The following is a 21410-nucleotide window of genomic DNA, read 5'->3' as shown; positions in this document are numbered from 1 at the left end:
CCCCAAAAATGATATTATGGTGGTTCGAATACATGACCTTGACCATTGACTAAGCATAATAAACCACTGAACTAATAATGATTCTTGACTAATTGGCCCTTAAATTGTTTATAAATATTTTTGGCTCCAAGCACATATTTGACCAGCTTGTGGTCAAGCACGGCCCTGCCCACTACAACGTTGAACGCATTTCTTTAAGAATTCATATCTTACGTGAAATATATATACATCGTAGCAAAATAACTTTTTTTTTTTTGTAAAACAGCAAAATAACTTTTTTGATATTGTATCTTATTATATTTGACGACAAAAAAATATATCTTATTATATTTACTAAACATAGAATCGATGCGAAATCACACGAGAATTCATGTTACAAAAATAAATAAATATGCTATATAAATATGATATCTTATTTTCCTCCAACAAGTTTTTGTCGAAAATGTTAATTGCATATGATTACATTTTCTTACATATAATACTTAGAAAATAAGAAAGTATATGTTTTAAAAAGTTTTGATTATAACCAAAATACAAATACGTCAATATCAGTTAGATACATCTCTTATTCTGAAATCTTGAATATAATTTAATATATTTTAATTAAATTAAAACAAATAAACACATTCTAATCTAATCATTTACTAAATTTATAAGATATTTTATAGAGTTATGAGATTTTGTTCAATAAAATATTCATGATATATTTGAAACCATGTGAGAAAGTATGTATGGTCACAATGATAACATGGCATAGTTCGAATAATTAGATTACATGGTATAGTTTGTTTTATATTATTTTTTGGAAAATTGTCAAAAATATTACGTTCATAGTATCACTTCTAAAGATTCTAATAAATATATAAATAACTATTTAAAAAAAAAATTTTACAAAAATAGTTTGAAAAATAATTTTCGACTTTTAAAAAGAAATTTTGAAAATATAATTTTGCAAAAAATAATTGCAAAAAAAAAATTTCAAAAAAAAAAAATTCGACAATATTTTTTTATAAAAAAGTGGGAAATTATATACCATATAAAATATATAGGTAAATATGATTATTTTGATTTATTTATCATAAAATTATTGTTAATAATTTTTTTTATTTTGATTTATGTATTTGTGCCAATTTAATTATATATATAATAGTTACTTGCTTCTCAATGGTTCAATATATATTTTTATTTTTTTATAATATGTAAAATGCAAAATAAATAATAATATAAGTAAAAAAAATTGTATATCAAATTTTTTTCTTGCATATAGCCCGGATCCTAACCTAGTCTATACTATTAAATCAGAATCTCTAGTAGGATTCTGCCATTGATTTTCAATTTATTTACAATGGTATGTCATTGCAATTAATTATGATATTAATATTATTTATTTAAAATAGAAAACTGAATATTTCATATATTTATGGTAATTAATCTTTCCATATTTTTAAATGATAATAATTCTAATTTCTATTTAATCTATATTTTTTTTTAATTTAAGCATTTAATACTTTAACTGTTGGTGGTTATACTAGAAAAAGTATTATCTGATATATTTTGAAATTAAATGTAATTCTTTTCTAAATAGATGTTACATAAATTTTCTACATATATGCGCTTACAAAACTAACATTTCACAGAAATCCTAATTAAAATTTCTAATTATATTTAAATTAATATTTCAAAACTTAAAATAAAGTTAACTTTTTAAACAAACCTATGATTAATAAATATATTATTTTTTTACAATTTTTGTTTTTTGGTTTATTTCATCGAATATACAAAATATTTATCAAGTAAAAACGGGTCAAACAAATAGATTTTTATTTATATTATGAACTAACAAACATGTTAATAATTTTATTAACAAAAATAATTCCGTGCTGTGAAAGCGCGCAGTGAGAATTAAAGTTAAAGACTTAGCAACTTAAAGTTAAGAATACTATTGATTACCATGAATGTGAGGAGTGATGAAAAGTGAGTAATGACTATCACGTGTGAGAGCAATTAAATATGTTTTCTATGTAATTGATTTCGTGTATATTATTTACTCGTTTAATGAATTGATGTCATCCGAGTTTTTAGTTTACTATTGATTTAGGGAATGATTTATTATATTAGGAAAATACAGTAAATGCTTCAAGGTAAGTTTATTAATCATTTCAGTGGTATTAGTTGGTAAATAAGTAGTAGTTTTTATTTGGGAAAATTGTTTTTTTAGAGCAAAAAAATGGTAACTATGTCCATTTATACTAATCTATACTACTTTATGTCCCATTAGACTATTTTTTTCAAAATGGCAGTAATGCCCTTAAAATTGTAATTTTTTATTTCTTTTTCGTTTTTTTTTATTTTTTTGTTCCTTTTTCGTTTTTTTTTTTTTTTTTTTAAAATTGTTTTTTTTTTCAAAATATAAAAGTGAATATTCCCAAATATTTTGTTTCCATATTTTTAGGAACTGATTTCTTATCCGTAGAATACAACTAATATGTAGAAATCGGTTTCTACAGTTTTTTAGAATTATAGTAATGTTTAGATTTTGATTTCTACATGTTTTAGATTTATAGTAAATCTGTAGAAGTCGGTTTTTACGTGTTTTAGATTTATATTAATGTGTAGATTTTGATTTCTAAAAATTTTAGAACGATAGGTTAAGCGCGGAATGTGTATTCTAAATATTTTTAGAATACTCCTATTTACGTAGATCACGTATTCTAAACATTGTAGATTCAATGAAAAAAGTAGATTTCGTTTTCTACTTCGTAGAATGTCATTTCCACTTTATTTAGAACATAATATGAAATTTATAATTTTAACTTTTTTATAACTGGAAAAAATATCACTAAGTTCATATAGGTATTTTATCAAAAGTTACTATTTTCCAATTTTTTTTTGTTTGTAAAACTATTTATTAAATTTATTTTCAAAAATATTAAAGGGTGTTATAGGAAAATATGACACAAAATATAGATTACTCTAAAGGGACATAGTTACCATTTTTTTGCTCTAAAAAAACAGTTTTCCCTTTTTATTTTTAGGATGAATTTATATTTGTACGTATATTTTGATAAGAAGTGTTCGAAAAAAAAACGTATATTTTGATAAGATAAATAAATAGGCTGTCTTGAATCCAAAATTACTTCCTAGACAACTTTTTCCAAACCATTAAAAGGTAAATCTACTTAAGGTGAGAGAGAAAATGGAAACTAGGGCAAATAATTGAGGGGATGCATCAACAACGTCAACGTCTAGTCTCTCTCTCTCTCCCCTGCAATAATACAATTTGCGTGTCACTTTCAAACCCTAAATTAAGCTCTGCAATTTCACCTTTCTCTTTAATTTTCCACCAGAAGAATCTTTAAATCTTGATAGTATACGTTGCTAACAAATTAGTTATGTATATGATCAAATGTTTACATGATACATGTATGGCTATCTCAACAAATATCTCAACTTTTCATTATTCTGGGTATGTTCCGCTTTTTTGAATAAGTGTTACATGCGTACATTTACGTGGAAACTGTGTATCGAAGAAGGGTTTATCTTTTGATACAAGTATACAAAAAGGTATGTAACGTAAAAAATAACATATTCACATATGACTACAACATTGATAACCAAATGAGTGGTGGTATAGTGAAATTTATTTTTTTCAGTGGATTTATGATAGGGTCTTCGTTTCCCATGGTAGTCGTTTTTATTATGTGTAATATTATATATGAATAAAATATAAATGGATGAAAGTGGGAAACAATTTATTGTTTTTCTTTCTTCATATAAATTGAGTCTCACCATTGTTGTGAACAATAAATCATCGAGACAGAAAATGCCAATATAAAAATAAAATAAAAGGTTGCAGTGATTTAAAAATAATTTAAAAATGTCATTTATATATTTAGACAGTTTGCTTGCCACATGTAATTTGAAAGGCAAGTAGCTATTTATACTTCTCCCAATTTTACAATAAATTCCTTAATATTTATATTTTTTTGTTTGTAATACTAATTTTGGTTATATATTATTGAAAGCCCTAAAATCAATCCACTTAAAATTAAATAAATACTCTCTCTCTCTCTCTCTCTCTCTCTCTCAAAATTAGAAATTTCGCAAATGAAAGTTAATGCAATAGATTAATTTTTTTAATGACAAATAGCTATTCTATTAGTCGAATTTGAGGTGGTTTACGTGACTGCAACGGAATAGAGAAACCAATATAACAAAGCTTTCGAATGACAAATAGCTATTCTATTAGTCGAATTTGAGCCCCATTGTTTTAAAGAAGATAGCAGTACAGTCAACAATCTACAATCTTTGGAAACAGAGAAACAATGTATATCACAACAGCTGCATTATCGCTCCAACGGTGATTGCGCGTGGGATATACAGAGAAGTGAAGATTATAATTATGGCAAGGAGGGATAGGAAGAAATTTCTTTCTCTGTTGTCAAGTTGGATTATCTAATTTGTTAGGTTCATAAACATTGCTCTATCTTGTTTTTCCTTTCTTTTTGCCAAGGTAGAGTAGCACTTAGATTAACTTTTTGTAAATCTGAACATCATTAATATGATATTAGCATTCTTAGCAAAAAAAAAAAAAAAAAAAGCTTTCTATGAAACGATCTCATAGTTTTAGCTAAAAAAACCTGAAATTCCATTTTGTGTTCTTATGACGTGAGAGATCTTGAAAATCTGGAAAACATATCAACTATCTTTATCGTCTCCAATAATGTTGCAAAACGTGGCCAATCATAAATCTCCTTTATCATCGCGATCAGATAATCCGTCTCGAAACTCTCACACGTCAATGCAATAGACTAATTAAAAGTCTGTACTTTGTATTAGTAAAACAAGTGGTTCCCTAACACGTCAGGATAAATAACTTTTTTTTGTTCATTAACTTTCATAATACATTATTTAGGTTTTTATTTCGAACCATTTTCAAGGTGACAATTAGCTGGCCAAAACTTGACATTCCTTTTACATAACAGTATTTCTTTCTTTTAATAGAAATCACATTGGAAACTGCAAACGCAACCGCAGTCCCGTTCTCTCTCTCTCTGGACGTTGGAAGGTGAGCAAAGAAAAGAAACGTCTACGAATAACCATATACTCAGTGTGCAGCTTAGGGTTTTGGAAAAGAAAACAAATTTGGGTTTTTTTTTGGATTCTATACAACTCAAAAATTTTCTTCTGGTTTTATTGTCTTGTATTCATTTTTCTTATAAGGTAGAGAGAGAAGACTAAGAGTTTCCGAAAGCTGAATTGAGTTGAGGTGAAGCAATTCTCAGGTCTGTCTGTCATGTCTTTACTACTTCTTCTCATAAAAGGAAACACTTCTTGATCTAATCAAGTTCCCATCTCTGTTCATATCTCTTCATTCAAATAACTCTATATTTATGCACATGTATATTCTGTCTATATATTGCAGATTCTAAGTTTATAATAAATCTTTCATCATGGGTCTTTCTCTTGCCTTTGCATGTCTCTTCACAAACTTAATTATCAAAATTATGAAAAGAAAAAGAAAATAAATATTTTTTTCTCTTCTTCTGTTTGATATTGTCCCAAGAAGAACATGAGAATAAAAAGAGGGATCATAAGATTTATTTCAGTCATCAGAATAAGATTATGTTTATTTTAAGTTTCTCGCATGTAGATCTCTGCAAGATTCTGTTTACTTTCTTGTCAGCTAAAGTTAACTGTTTTGGCTTGAAAATCTTTCAAATCCGCTGATTTTTGCTTCATCCACTTCTTGAAACTAATTCACATCTCTCTCTCCCTCCCTCTCTAATGTTTCTATTTTTTCCTGTCAATAATGTTAACTTTTGTACCAACTTCAATTTCATGTGCATCAGCGCCTTCTCAATTCTTCTTCAATATCAGTTTGATTTCTTTTTCTTTCCATATTTCTACTTTTATTTTATAGGTTAATTCTTTAATTCTCAAAAAGTTATGTTTAAAACAAACAAAATAATTAATTTTTCATACACTAGATTGTAGATCAAAGATTTTATAACACACTTTTGTAAGTATGTAAATATTCCGGATCTAAAATCAAATTACGTATGTTCGTTTGCCTTTGGATCCCGTTAAGCCCTTCAGATGTTTATTGGAGAGAGAGAGAGAGAGGGTGATATCGATAGATAGTACAAGGGGTTGCTCCAAAAAAAAGATAGTACAAGGGATGGAGCAAAATAAATTTTATCTGCGGTCCAAAAATTCATGTAACTAAAGTCGTCTGACTTCTCCGTATATCTTTTCTTAATAATTCGTGACGAAATGTTTTCCTTTTTACTATTTAATTCGTGATGAGAAGCTTTTTTGTGTGGATAAACTTCTGATGGAAAATTAATTTTATGGTTTTTACTCTATAAACATATATATATATATATATATATATTAATACGTGAGATCTATAGAAACAAATCTAACAAGAAATACATGTAATACATATGATCATCTTTCATGATAATGGTCTTATAAATATTAGTGAAAATATCTGAACAAATTTCAAAGACTCTAGTTTCAGCTATTTTCAAATCCAATTGATTCTTGTCTGTTCTTGAAATCAATCAAGAACATCCTTAATTTATTTTCCCAAGAAAGTTGAATATAAACAACTCTTTTTTACTACCCATAAAACTGAGTCTGGTAAGTATTAAAATACATCAACTCAAACCCTAACTTTAAGGTTTTGTTTAGGTACACTACAATGTTACATTTTCTGGTATATATTAGTATTATATTTTGACGTATATTAATCAATTGTGCATTTGTTAAACAGTTTTACGTTATAAATAAAGTCTGAATTGGTCAATTCATGATGTCTTTACACAGTCATATATTTATAATCAATGTTTGGTGTTTAAAGTGAAGGATGGGAAGAGGAAAAATAGAGATCAAGAGGATCGAGAACTCCACAAATCGACAAGTAACATTCTGCAAAAGAAGAAATGGACTTCTGAAGAAAGCTTATGAGCTTGCAGTCCTCTGCGATGCAGAGGTTGCCCTCATAGTCTTCTCAACTCGTGGCCGTCTCTATGAGTACGGGAATAACAAGTAAGCCATCTTTTTGTGTATATAAATGTGAAATAGTTAATTACAAGCATAACTGCATAAGGGCGCATTATATTAGATTTTTTTTGGGTGCATTAGATTTTGCATAATGTTATCAAAAAATCAGAATTTGCATCTGTATTGATTGCATCAGTGTACCCACAGGAAACGAATATGACTAGCTAGCCTGAAGTTGCAGTTTTGGTCAACAAATCATTTTAAACTTTTTCTTGGAACTTAATTGTGCAGCGAGAGATGTGTTGTAGTTTGTACTCTTCTTTCATCTTTCATCTTAAGCAGATCAGATTTATTTCTTCTATGTCTTTTCCTTCCTCTTTTGGCTTTTAATCTTAGCTATTCGATTTCCTTTTTAATATTAAAGTCCCTTCCACTATATGTATACAAAACCATTTAGTTTTTTTCTTTTTACATGAAAGTTTCAGCTTCACTTTTACGTCCTTTCATTTATAATTGTAATTCAACTTAAATATCTGAATACAACAAAGCTTATATTATTGTTCTACGTTGTTCAGATTTTATAACACTGTTGATATTTGTTGTCTCTATATATTGTTAATTTAGAACACCGCAGTGAATATATGCATAAATATTCTTATGCTCTGCAGTTTGTTTAGAAAGTTACAAAATGAATTGGATGGTTATTTTCGTGACAGCATAAGAGCCACCATTGAGAGGTACAAGAAAGCTTCGTCTGATAACGCCAACACTCACTCTGTCCAAGAAATCAATGCCGCGGTTTTACTTTCTCTCCATCTCCCTACACTTATTTAACATCATTATGTCGATACGTATATGTTCTTACTTTGATGGTGCTCAAACTACAGTACTATCAACAAGAATCTGCTAAGCTGAGACAACAGATCCAAACGATTCAAAATTCCAACAGGTTAGCAGCTTTTTCAGGCATATTTATAAGTTATTACGTTATATGTATTGATTGTAACACGTTTTTTAATATATAATGTTGTAGGAATCTGATGGGAGACTCTTTGAGTGCCTTAAATGTCAAGGAACTAAAACAGGTTGAGAATCGCCTTGAGAAAGCCATCTCCAGGATCAGGTCCAAGAAGGTACGTAGCTAAAACATTTTAATAGTCTCTTATTTAAAACCACTTTATATATATATATATATATACATATTCTAAGTCTGCTTTGTGTTCTTGCAAGAATAGCATGAGTTGCTTCTAGCTGAAATTGAGAACCTGCATAAAAGGGTAAGTATCACATACCTTTTTCCCAATATTTCTTGTGAAAATTCTTTGATTATGGTATATTCTGCAGGAGATTAAGCTCGATAATGAGAGTATCTATCTCCGAACCAAGGTAAGAAAAAAAAAAGAAGAATTAATGTGTTTGTTAATTCCATAGTTACATCCATTAATCATCTATCTATCTTTATAAAAGTCATTAATATAGCTAATTGATATTTGTAATGACAGATAGCAGAAGTGGAGAGGTTTCAACAACACCATCATCAAATGGTTAGTGGTACGGAGATGACTGCGATCGAGGCCTTAGCCTCTCGCAATTACTTTGCTCATAACATTATGACTATTGGTTCTGGATCTGGAGCTGGCCATGGATGTTCTTACTTTGATCCCGACAAGAAAACTCATCTTGGATAATATCTTGGCGAAAAAACCGAGCTGCAGCAATAATGGATTATAATGCTTTGAGTTCTGAAAATCCTCTGCTCAGATATATCTCTACATAAAATATGTTTGGTAATATAATTATAACTCAAAAAGTACAATGAAGGTAATAGTCTGGTATCTGATTGATGATTTATCTGAAATTGTAGAACATAGCTATACATGTGACTAAGAGCATCTCCAACCCATTGCTATTTTCACTTCTATAATAGCATTTAGAGGTGAAATTGCTCCAACCCACCTCTATTTCTTCCTCTATAATAGAGATCTCTATTTTTTCCTCTATTTATAGAGGAAGAAATAGCATTCCTCTATTTTTTACTCTATATTTTAGAGATTGCTATTTTAGGGGAATACATTGGAGCATATCTCACCTCTATTATAGAGTTCCCCTATTTTAGAGGTGAAAATAGCAAAATACATTGGAGATGGTCTAAGGAACATAATACTTTCCCTCTCTCTAACCCTCTCGCTTTTCTTCTCTGTTTCCGGCAGCCGCCACCTTTGTGCGGCCGCCGGACCTTCGCCGTTTTTCTCGTTGTCTGTCCGTCGTTCCATCTCTGCCTATCTTCTCTCCACGGTCGTCTCCGTTTCTCTTCTGTTGAGGGAGTCACGTCCTGGTTCTCAGATCTTGGAGGCTGAAAGCAGATATGGGTTTACGTCATCCGTATTGCTTGAGGACGGCTTCTCCGACTCCGACCGTCGTGTACAACCTCCGTCCATCTAGGTCTCTCCTGGTGGTTTTCCCGGTTGGTTGCTCTGAGCTTGTCCAATTATTAATCTTGTTAATCGCTTGCATTGTGTTGATCCTGCTTCGTTTGTGTTGTTCGTAGTTGTTCGGTGTCTCGTTGTTGTTTATTTCCCCCTACTAAGGGTCTGACTGGTTCAAACGCAGCGGTTGCGGTTGCGGCTGCGGGCGTTTGCGGATGCGGGTGGTTGCGGTTTCTAGCGGTTTTAAGAGATTTGTACGACTGGTTCTGCGGTTAGAAATTGGTGCGTTTGCGGGATACTTATGACTGGTTAACTACCAAATACAGCAGCGGTTAAATAATAAATTAACAATATTTACATTTTATATAATTATAAAAATATCAAAAATCATAATATTATAATAAATATGTAAATTATATTTTCAAAGTTATAGTTTTAAATTTTTTAAATTATAGAAAATATTTTTATTTTAAAATTTTATAATATTAATTAAAATATAATAGATATATTTTAGTATTTTTATAATTCCATTTTAAAAATTTTATTTTTATTTTTATTTTTGTATTTATATGGTTTTTTTTTAAAAAAAGAAAAAAAAATTATCCTCCCGCAACCGCCCGCAACCGCAAACGCTAGCTGGAACCAGCTTTTGATTTTAAGAGGTTTGGAGCGGTTTGAAGCGATTTGTAGCGGTTTGTATGATTGTTTCGAAACGCTGTCAACCGCTACCAATCGCAAAAGCTGCGTTTGCGGGTGATAGCGGGAAAACCAATCAAGCTCTAATTCTCCTCAAAAATAGAAATTGATATAATATTTAATATTTAATATTTTACCCAAAAAGTAATATTTTCCTCTCGTATTATTTTCAATTCAGTAGTCTCTCTCTCAGCCTCGTGATCTTATTTGAATTCTAGTCATATCTTTCTCTATTTCTTCTCTTGTTTTCTTGAACGAATGTTAAAATTATTATAAAAAAACCACTTGTGCATCTAGTGCAGCAAGTTTAGAAGTTTTTGAATGTGTTAACATATTTTTATATCGTATAAAACCAAAATGTCTACCATCAGGGTTGTTCGTACCAGAATGAAGTATGTCTACCATCAAGGGTGTAGGCAGCTACTTTAAAAAAAAAATTGTTTTGTTTAAGTAAAATCTGTATTGACCCTACTAAAAACTTAAATTTAACCCCACAAAAATAATTACTAAACATTAAAGATAAAATTTAATTATACAACTAAAATATTTACACTTTTTATCTTTAAAACTTTAGATTTATATTAGTTTTAACCGCATTTTTCTATTGTTACAAAAGAATTAGGGGGTGATTAGTTGAGCTGCAACTGTAGAAAATAATTTACTTTAGAATTTAGTCGGTATGATTTTTTTTATTTAGCTTTAAGGGATGTAACTTTAAAATTTCATACAGCTAAAAAATGAGCTTTAGAAAATAAGATTTTTACAACTATTTATTTTAGGGGAATTACATGTTTACCACTTTCATGGTACCACTTTTCATTTTTACTACCACTAATGAGACATTTTAAAAAATACCTTCTTCATTAAGTGGCAAAAGACTCTTATACCCTTGTTATTTATATATATATAATAAATCATTATTTAAATAAAAAAAATAAAAAATAAAAAAAGGAATGTTCTATGCAGGTCCGCATCTAACGAATTGTTCAAAGGAAGGATCAATTTCTTTGAAATTGTTAGAAAAATAAAGCACTATGTCGAAAGGGCATGATGGATTCTGCGAAATTAATGGTTATATGTATCATTATCTTGATGGAGGGGGTTGGAGAGAAGATCTCATGTTGGAAATATGTAAATGATTTAAGTAATATATAAGAGACTTGTGCTACTCCATTTACCGTCAATTGAATTTAAATTGGAAACCCATGAAACATAATATGGTATCAGAGTCCAGATCCTAAGTATCCTAAACCGCTAATTAATAGTATAAGGTATAAATGTCGTATTAAACTCGCTTGACCGTGTAAATTTCCTAAGAAGTTATGAGTTTTTTGGTTGATAACAAGCCATCATCTCAAAGAATAGTATTAGAGATAAGACCATGATTAACCCGGAGTTCTTAGAGTGGGGTTCTTACCGGAAGTTAAGAAACAGTTTTTTAACTTCCGCTAAGAACTCATCCTAAGAACTCCGGGTTAATCATACTCTAAGTACTCATTTGGCAATGCACATGTTATCAGCCAAACTCTTTCTTCTGCTAGCGTCTTGGTTGCTCGTGTTATAATAGTTAACTGTCCCTTGGGTCCAATGTTGTTTCTACTTTTTTCTTATGTGTTTAGTTTTTTTTTTCTTTTCGTCTTTTCTTCTACTAATGTCTTATGTAATTTTCGTCAAAATTTTAAAATTTTGATAATAAAGTTAGCTTTTACACCAAAAAAACTTATTTTTTCATTTATATATACTAAATTTAAAAATATTAAAGAACTCATCCACAAAATTAGCTTGTACTCTAGTACTGTAAAACTCTATACATTAATTATATAAATTATGACATCTTACTAATTTATAAAATTATTAATCAACATACTTTTACTATATATATATATTTAAACCTATATTTTATAGAAAATAATTATTTTTAAGTTAATCTATTGATTAAAATATATACATTAAGTTTTTAATTATTTATTTAATATTATTTGATGTATATGATATATGTACCATATATTATATGTGTGTTTAAGAAGTAGTTTGATACAATATCATCAAAATGTTTTCAAGTGTTGAGAAAATTAAAGATGAATTTAATAAAAACCAATAACACAATCTTTTAAATTTTATTTACTTGTTTTTATCTATATAAACTATATATATACAGTTTAATATATTAATGGGGTGTATGTTTATAGAAGATTTTCTACAATTTTCTACAATTTGGTGTCTTTTATTCTATATCCGACCCAATTTGAAACTGCTTAAAACTTATTAATACCTTGGGTGTAACTGGTAAACAAGTATGAAATTTGTGGAATTTAAAATAAATGGAATGGTAGGAATGAAATACAGCAAAAAATGGAATGAAATTCATTCTATTCATTCATGACCAAATTTGTTATGGAATGATTCTCTTTATATTTTTTCTATCTATTTTTGGAATTGATGGAATGAGTATTTCATTCCATTCATGTCAAATGGTAAAACAATTTATGGAATTAGTGGAATAGACCATTCTACATCATTCCATTCCAAAAATCTACAATCCAGTTGCATTGCAGCCCTTGTGTTTGTTAATTTTATCAAATATAATTTATAATTTTCTGTTCAGACAAAATAACAGTCTTTGTGATAATATGGAAAGTAGGAAATGAAAGTAATATTTATTGATGTACTGATCAAATTGCAAAAGTACAACTTATTTAGACGAAGAACTATTATACTTTAGTCCAGTCAAATGTTTTTTCCTCAGGCTTACCATTTTCCGAAAAGTAAATACCATCTTCTTTGGCAATCCATGTGTGCAATTGACCACATCTACGAGAAGGTCCTGATGTGTATGCTCTAAAGTTTAGAAAATACTCCATATTAGGCCCATGTTGTATGAAACAATCCCAATATGTTCCAATAAATACATTATCTCCAAATCTAATACTGTATACAGGATCACCGAATTTTACGAGCTGCACTCCTAGATCATCGTCTCCAGATTTGCAATGGACTAGGAGGGTATCATGACTAGAAGCAAGGCTGTTTTGAAATGCTAAAACTTGTTTAGGACATCCAGCTTCGCTCAATCCTGCAAACAAGGCAATAATTAACAGAAAAACAAAGAAAAAACTATTCATTTTTATATTTTCTGTTGTGAACAAAAAGTAGGAGGAACTGGTTGTTCTTGTTCTTATTCCATAGGTTACAATACATATATATATATATATAGGAATATAAATTTAGGGTTTTAAACTTTCTAGAATATGGGCTTATGGGCATCTAACAAGACTAAAAGTTTATATTGGTTAAATGACAGAGTGTCCATGTAGAATTAAAAATCATCCAATCATAATATATTATTCCATAGTCACTTGCCATGTCACAAATAATATATTGGGCCAACGTTTTATGCAATAAACCATGGGCTAATAATAACAAGAATTGGACCACTATAAAGCAAAGCCCAGCTCTTCCTCAGACTAAGGGCATGACTGGTTTTCCTACTACCACATGCAAAAGTTTTTGTGGTTATTAGCGGTTGTTGGCATTTTGCAACAATCCCTCATATCGCACTAAACCGCTTTAAACCGCTCTAAACCAAATTTTTATATACAATTAACTATATAATCAACTATATAATCAAAAAAGAATTTTTATTTATAATATTTTTTTCAAAAAGATAATTTTTACATTGTGTTGTTATCTTAAAACATATTTTCAGTTATAAATATAATTAAAAACAAATTTGTATTAATAATATTAATTTTTCTTATATTATACTTATTTTTTTTGTTAAATTTTTAGTGTTATTTAATGTTTTAATCTTAGTTTTTATGCTTCTATATATATTTTTCAATGTTTATTTAACATAATTATATAATTTATATTTACGACATATTATTATTAATAATACCAGTAGATATTGTTAATATCAATTGTTAATATTCATTTATTAATTAAATGTTTTAGATATCATGATAATTATATATATATATATATATATATATATATATTTAAAATAATATTATATTTATATCAGTAGAATAGGTTAATGTTTATTAATTATCTTAAATATCATGATAAATACATATATTAAAATAAAATTTAAAATAATAATATTAATTAAACTAATGATTTATCCTAAAATCATGGAGAAAATGACAACTAAGAAAATTCACTTCTCAAATAATAGTGTAGATAATTTTAAAACTATTTTTAAAATTTAATCAGTAATATTCTGTATATTCGTGATGAAAATAAAATTATATACATATCAAATGTTTTTGGGCTCTTCTCTATTTATTTTTTTTTTTGTATAAAAATATAGATTTACAAAAAAAATTCTAGACCCCTTAACTATTAATATACAGAGAACACGGAGTTGGACCGGAGCGGTCACACTGTTTGTCCCCAAAGAGAAGACGTCGAGAGAATTCTCTAAAAAATCTTCAAACCATTAACATATTCACTTCTTGAAGCGGCTTCATTCCCAAACCACTCTCGCATTTTAACTTACAAACATCACACCATGCTACTTTCGCCCATGTGATTTTCAATTCTGGACCCCTACTCTTCAGTCCCCTGAGAATTTATGTTAAGAATATACGAATTACCTTCTTTTTCTTCTTTTTTAACTAAAATAGATGAAATTTAAATCTATAAAGTTTTAAATCTATAAAGTTTTAGCTAATATATAATATTATGAAATAGAATATTTTTTTTCTTCTTTTAAATAAAATATATTTTTAACAGATAAGTCTAAAAATAAAAATTTTCTTTAAATTAATAACTCTTTAAATTAATAAATCTATAAATTAATAAATTATCCTAGTCCCAACATTATTTATAGAGTTTTCATTATAGATACTAGGATACGGATTCACGTAGTTCGCGAGGGAAATAATACTAATTTTAAATGCGATTTACAAATACTAATTATATATTTAGGTTGGTATTCCGAACGGACGTTAATTATACACTAGGATAATGATTGAATCGCAAGGATTTTATTTTTGTTCAAGACCATTTTGACTATATTTGAAATCTTGTGTTACATGCATCCTCTTGTATATACGTGTTTCTTCAAAGATATTTAATGATCTTTGAACAATGAACACTCTCTTTTTCTAACAATTAGTTTATGATTTCTTGTTATTATTCAAGTTATGATTTACTAAAGCCCACAAATTTTTATATAAAGTATTAAGGTTTGCAAAGATTTATTTAAATTTCAAGAATCACATACACCTCCCTCATATCTTTTAATGCAAAACTTGATGACAATAGTGTATTTTTGTAAGCTTTACTTTTCTGAGGTTAGAAACAAACATAAACATGTCATCAACATACAAACAAATAATATTTCGTTATTGGACTCAGTCAATTTGCTAGGAAATGACTTTTGCTTTAACTTTTATTTATAGTCTTTAAACAAATATACAATTTAACTTTCAAATTAAACAAATGTTGAAGTAAAAATAAAACGATATTTAATTTTTGAAATTTTCATTTCCAATAATGGTATAGTTATGAGAAATTATACATTTCAAAATTTAAGGGACATATAACAAAATATACAAAAATATACAATTTAAGTCATAAATTTCCTAGACTAAATTCCAAGTTAATTTTCTTATTTTTATTAGGATATTTGTAGTCATTAAATATGTATTTTTACATGAATAAATTGAATCCAAAGTTGACCAAAATACTATTGTTTTCTAAACCCTGTTCACATTACAAATGAAAAATAAAACACAAACCAAATAAATAAATAAAAGTTAAAAACTTTGTGAAAACCATCACCCAAAACTTGATATATCATATAAACTAAACCATGATGACTCTACAAATGAACCAAAGCTTCTTTGCCAGAGAAAGATTCCACATTGCTACTTACACTCCGGTTAAGAGATCTATCTTAGCGAGAGATTGTTACCATGAAGTAGATCGTGGACCTTTGAGTACATCATACACATGTGACGGGTCTCCACCACCACTGCTTTGTGATGCAATCCTTGAATTTTCCTTCAGCTGGATCTTCTTTAACATATACTGCTTCGCTTCTCTGCCTCGACACTTTTGTCTGTTTTGTTTAAAGTTGTCATATCCTCGTACTTGAAGTCCAGTGTTCCCGTGATGAAATCTCTTAGACCATCCGCATTAGCGGTTTAAGAGAGGTTCGTGGGCTCGAAATCTTAGGCCCGTTGGTTTAAAAAAAAAAGAAAAATTCGATAAGTTTGATGAAACGGGCCTTGCGCATGAACCCGTAAGGGGCGGATGTTGCCACGCGGCGTACGCTGGTTGGTCAAGCGTTCCGCGTTGACGAGGAGGAAAGTCGGGCCACGTCTTGTTTCTTCTCATTTTCCACTTTCTCTGAAAAACTAGGGTTTCACCGTGAGAGGCGACTTATCGTGCGACGACGATTCCCGGCGTTTTTCTCGACGTAATCGACGACGTCCTCTTCTCTCCACCAGCGTAGGTGAGTTCCTTGTAGGTTTATAGCTTTATTGGGTCGATTTTGGGGTGGGAAGCAATTATTCGATTTTGTAAATTTTTTGGGGGTTTCGAGTTAGGGATCTAAATCGTCATATGGGTTTCGATCAAGGGTTGTAGATCGTGATTGTTTTTTGTTTTTGGGTTATTTTTGCAGAGATTTGAAATCCAATTACGGTTTCGTTTTATGGGTGAGTGATGGGTTTATAAATTGAGTGATTGGTTTCGTTTTATGGGTTAAATGGAGTGATAGGTTTATGGTTGCAGATCGTGATAGTGGTTTACGAGTAATTATTTAACAAAATATTGATTTATTTGACAGATGGATCCGGAAGAAGATAGAAGTCATTCAAAGAAGCAACATGAACACATCAACATGTTAAGTTTCGTGGCGGATTCTGAGTACGGTATTCCTAAAAGGTGTCCGTGTGGTGGGAGACTCATAAACGAGGTGCGCGGGGAGGAGGACTACGACACTCTTCCTGGGAAGCGGTTCTTCACCTGCAGAAACTACGAGGTAAAGTCTCCTCTGTTTATCATAATCTCATCAATCTTTATGTTCTATATTGTAAGTTGTATATCTGATGATTCTTGATGTTAAAACCAAGGCTGATGGGCTCCATTATCGTCAGCCTTGGGTGATAGGTGTGCAGGAGGAGCTCGAGAGGCTAACTAAACGGGTGGAAGAGGCTGAGGAGGTGATGCTGGGGGTGTCCACTCTTAGTAAACGGTTTGAGAGACTTGAGGTTAGTAAAACATTTTGAGCTCTTTCATCGCTTTTAATTTTTGTTCCTTGTATTTGTATTACAGTTACTAACACAAATCTCCTACACTTTTGCCATGTCCAGGAACAGGTTAATTCACTCAATGAGGCTGTCTATGACCTCACTGTGCAGGTCCATTCCCTCGAGAAGGTCTGCTTCGATTGACAATGAAAGGTTAGAGTCAGCTAAACTATATCTAGGGTAATTGTTATCTGTGGATTGAAGTAGACGTAGGAGTAGAAGTAGAACAAAAGTATAACTATTTGTAGAACTAGAAGTAGACATAAACTAAACTAGTACGAGAACTAGAAGTACAAGTAGATATTAATTGTTGGTTGGTTGGTTGCTGTGATTAATGTTGAATTGTACTTAGGTTGGTAGAGATAGTTTAATTTTCTCTCTTTTGAAACGGAAAATACCCTGTATTTTCGCCTGATTTGATGTCTATTGACTGCTCATTACTATGTAGTAGTTCTGTAATGAATTTTGGTTGGTATTGTTAGTTAAATTTTATCTCTTTCCACACGTAAAAACTTGTTTAAAAACATAGTAACTCCACCCTAAAAATTTACAGATACATCTTAACACAAAACCAAAACAAAAACCGGTAACCCTCAAACCAAAACCAGAACACAAAACCCTCAAACATGGAACCTTTTTCCCTTCACGGTCCCGGGTTTGTTAACCTATTAGCTTCGCAGAGCAGTAGTCCAATAGACGTTGACTCTGCTGAGGCTGCAGTTAACTCACCCGGGTTAGTTAAACCACCGGAAAGGAGAAAGTGGACAACCAAAGAAGACCTTGTACTGATCAGTGCTTGGTTAAACACCAGCAAAGATCCGATAGTTAGTAATGAACAGAAGTTAGGGACTTTTTGGAAGAGAATTGAGGCGTATTTCAATTCTAGTCCTCAGCTCATTGGCTCCCTTCCTCGAGAGTGGGGTCAATGTAAGCAGAGGTGGGGAAGGGTGAATGCAGAGGTCTGCAGGTTTGTGGGTTCCCATGAAACGGCTCTGAAGGAGCAATCGAGTGGGCAAAGTGAAAATGATGTCATGAAGACTGCGCATGACATCTATTTCAATGACTACCATCTCAAGTTTGCGCTTGAACATTGCTGGAGGGAACTCCGGTTTGATCAGAAGTGGAGGTCACACTCTCAGCCGAAGGAGAAAAGGAAGGAAGGTGGTGCGGAGGCGGTGCGTGAGGAGGAAGAGGTTAGGCCTCCTGGTGTTAAGGCTAGCAAAGCTGCTAAATGCAAGAAGCCAAATGAAGCAGCTTATGATCATATACATACCATCCTAGCTGAGAAAAATACCATTTCCAGACAAAAGATCCTTGATCGTTTGCTAGCCAAAAACATAGACACACTTTCTGATAATGAAGTGGCTCTCAAGAATAAACTCATCTCTGAAATGCTTTGATGTCTATTGTGTGTATTTTCTTGCTTTGCTTGAGTAGTTGATGTGTATTTCCTTGCTTTGCTTTACTGATTATGTTAGCTTTTCTTCTGCAGGTCACGGGTTGGAGGTGACAGTGTTGCAGGTCACGGGTTGGAAGTTTAGGTTGTTGCAGGTCACGGGTTATGTTTCTTTCTACACTGCAGGTCAATCATGTACTATGTCTATGTATTTTGCTATTGTTGTAACTCTGAACTTGGTTCACGGATGTACTGAACTTGATTCACGGATGTACTATGTTGTAACTCTATGTCTCTCTATTTAAATGATGTCTCTACTCTCTGCTTTTTAATCAAAGTGATCTTCTATTTCTTCTCTTGCTATTGTTTCTCTTCTGTGTGTTGCTCTTGTTTGTCTTGTTTATTTCAAAGTGATCTTCTATTTCTTCTCTTGCTCACGGATGTACAACATACAACAAACTACAACAACTAAATTCAAACAACAAAAACCTACAACAAACTACAACGTAAAGGCCAATGACCTGGCTTGTGGCAATGGAAGCAATCACCAGTTCGCATGGCTAACCAAGGAGTGAAGTCCGTGACCAACAAACACACATACAAGAGCAACTACCTTCAACAACAAACAAGAGCAACTACCTTCAAGATTGGTAAGAAAATATGGTTGTAGAATAAAATATGGATGAAGAAAAAATTGGATTCTTTAAAAAAAATGGTTTATGAAAATTAGAAAGAATTTTAGTTAAAATATAATATGATTGAAGTTAAAAATTGGATGCTTAAAAAAATATGGTTGTAGAAAATTATAAAGATTTTTAGTTAAAATATAATATGATTGAAGTACAAAAATAGGATTCTTAAAAAAAAAATGGTTTATGAAAATTAGAAAGAATTTTAGTTAAAATAAAATAGGATTGAAGTTAAAAATTGGATTCTTAAAAAAAATGGTTTATGATAATTAGAAAGATTTTTAGTTAAAATAAAATAGGATTCTTAAAATAAAATATTAAATTACAAATCCCCTTTTGTCATGTTAGGAAGAAAACATCAACAATGTCATCCTCATCAAGTGATGAAGTTGATGAAGCTATAGAAGAAATGGTCGACGAAGTAGTTGATAATTACATCGACTCAATAGTTGAGGTCCAAGGTAAGAAGCCAAAAAGACGTGCTTATATCGACAGAGATCGGGAACAAGGAACAAGGACACAATCAACTATGGAACGATTATTTCAAAGAAAATCCTACATACCCACCGGAAATGTTTAGGAGGCGTTTTCGAATGAACAAGCCATTGTTCCTTCGCATTGTCGAACGTATAAGTAATGAAGTTCCATACTTTCAGCAAAGACGAAATGCTCACGGGAGGAACGGGCTATCTGCACTTCAAAAGTGTACGGCAGCTATACGTATGCTGGCATATGGTCAATCGGGAGATACATATGACGAATATCTCCGACTCGGTGACAGTACATCACGTTTGTGTTTGGCAAATTTCACGGATGCAATAATAGAATTGTTTGGAAATGAGTATCTACGAAAACCTACAGCCGAGGATCTTCAACGCTTACTCGATGTTGGAGAGGTACGGGGGTTTCCGGGGATGATAGGCAGCATCGACTGCATGCATTGGGAGTGGAAAAACTGCCCAACGGCTTGGAAAGGTCAGTTCACACGTGGTTCAGGAAAGCCGACAATTGTCTTAGAAGCCGTGGCATCACAAGATCTTTGGATATGGCACGCATTTTTCGGCTTACCAGGTACCCTCAACGATATCAATGTTCTTGATCGGTCCCCTGTTTTTGATGACATCTTACATGGTCGAGCACCAAAAGTTAAGTTCAAGGTCAACAACCACACTTATCGTATGGCCTACTATCTTACTGACGGAATTTATCCAAACTGGTCAACATTTATCCAATCCATCCCACTTCCTCAAGGTCCTAAAGCCGAGAAATTTGCAGAAAAGCAAGAATCCGCCAGAAAAGATGTCGAACGGGCTTTTGGAGTATTGCAATCGAGGTTTGCAATTGTTAAAAACCCAGCTCTCCAATGGGACAAGGAGAAGATAGGAAAGATCATGAGAACTTGTGTCATATTGCACAATATGATAGTAGAGAACGAACGACACGGATACGCTCAAATTGATACTTCTGAGTTCGAGTCCGGAGAATCAAGCAGAACTTCGAGGGTGACAAGGAGAGAAAGCATTCATGTCGGTGATATGTTAGGCATGCGCAGAGAAGTTCGAGATCCAGAGAAGCATGCTCGTTTGAAAGCTGATTTGATGGAAAATATATGGCAAAAGTTCGGTGATGAAGATGAATAAATAAGTTATGTATGTTAGAAAAATTTCTCTTTTATGTAATGTACTTTTAATGTATTGAATAAAATGTTTTCATAATTTTAATAATATGTTTTAATATTTTATTCATCTTTTCTGAATATTTTAAATTTTTTTTAAAAAAATTAATATTATTATTTTATTCCTATGAACTCCTTCATCGGGTTCACTAATGCAGAAAACAGCATATCCAAGTTCATAACTGTTCATGGGCCCACGAAAAAATAATAAAAAATGTTGGTGAACCCCAAAGAGGGGTTCACCAATGCTCA

The 21410-nt window shown here is 31.1% G+C and overlaps 2 protein-coding genes across 6 annotated transcripts; both read left to right on the top strand.

The window, feature by feature from the left end:
* Nucleotides 1-4885: 4885 nt before the first annotated feature.
* On the top strand, nt 4886-8889 carry LOC106436444 (agamous-like MADS-box protein AGL11). Its single transcript, XM_013877411.3, has 9 exons — nt 4886-5068; nt 5224-5285; nt 6869-7056; nt 7728-7809; nt 7899-7960; nt 8045-8144; nt 8247-8288; nt 8356-8397; nt 8514-8889. The coding sequence occupies exons 3-9, from the start codon at nt 6875-6877 to the stop codon at nt 8697-8699; spliced, it is 696 nt and encodes a 231-aa protein (XP_013732865.2). The 5' UTR covers nt 4886-5068; nt 5224-5285; nt 6869-6874; the 3' UTR covers nt 8700-8889.
* Nucleotides 8890-16276: 7387 nt separating this feature from the next.
* On the top strand, nt 16277-21410 carry LOC125606912 (glutathione S-transferase T3-like). Of its 5 annotated transcripts, none has more exons than XM_048776016.1 (4): nt 16277-17130; nt 17222-17359; nt 17462-17551; nt 18891-21410. In XM_048776016.1, exon 4 carries the CDS (start codon nt 20056-20058, stop codon nt 21121-21123), a length of 1068 nt encoding a protein of 355 aa, XP_048631973.1. In that variant the 5' UTR covers nt 16277-17130; nt 17222-17359; nt 17462-17551; nt 18891-20055; the 3' UTR covers nt 21124-21410. The 5 variants fall into 3 exon arrangements, with proteins under 5 accessions (XP_048631973.1, XP_048631977.1, XP_048631974.1 ...); XM_048776017.1 differs by having other exon boundaries at nt 17462-21410; XM_048776018.1 differs by having other exon boundaries at nt 16277-17359.

The sequence above is a fragment of the Brassica napus genome, chromosome A3 (assembly GCF_020379485.1).
Source record: "Brassica napus cultivar Da-Ae chromosome A3, Da-Ae, whole genome shotgun sequence".
Lineage (NCBI taxonomy): Eukaryota > Viridiplantae > Streptophyta > Magnoliopsida > Brassicales > Brassicaceae > Brassica > Brassica napus.
Note: the sequence above shows the minus strand (reverse complement) of the source record. Positions and strands in the feature narration are given on the sequence as shown.

Excerpts from the sequence above, each read along its gene's own strand:
- LOC106436444 (XM_013877411.3), top strand. The coding sequence starts at position 6,875 with ATGGGAAGAGGAAAAATAGAGATCAAGAGGATCGAGAACTCCACAAAT. Across the intron at positions 7,810-7,898 it reads TCCAAGAAATCAATGCCGCG|TACTATCAACAAGAATCTGC; the intron begins GTTTTACTTTCT and ends CTCAAACTACAG. Across the intron at positions 7,961-8,044 it reads ACGATTCAAAATTCCAACAG|GAATCTGATGGGAGACTCTT; the intron begins GTTAGCAGCTTT and ends ATAATGTTGTAG.
- LOC125606912 (XM_048776016.1), top strand. The coding sequence starts at position 20,056 with ATGTTTAGGAGGCGTTTTCGAATGAACAAGCCATTGTTCCTTCGCATT.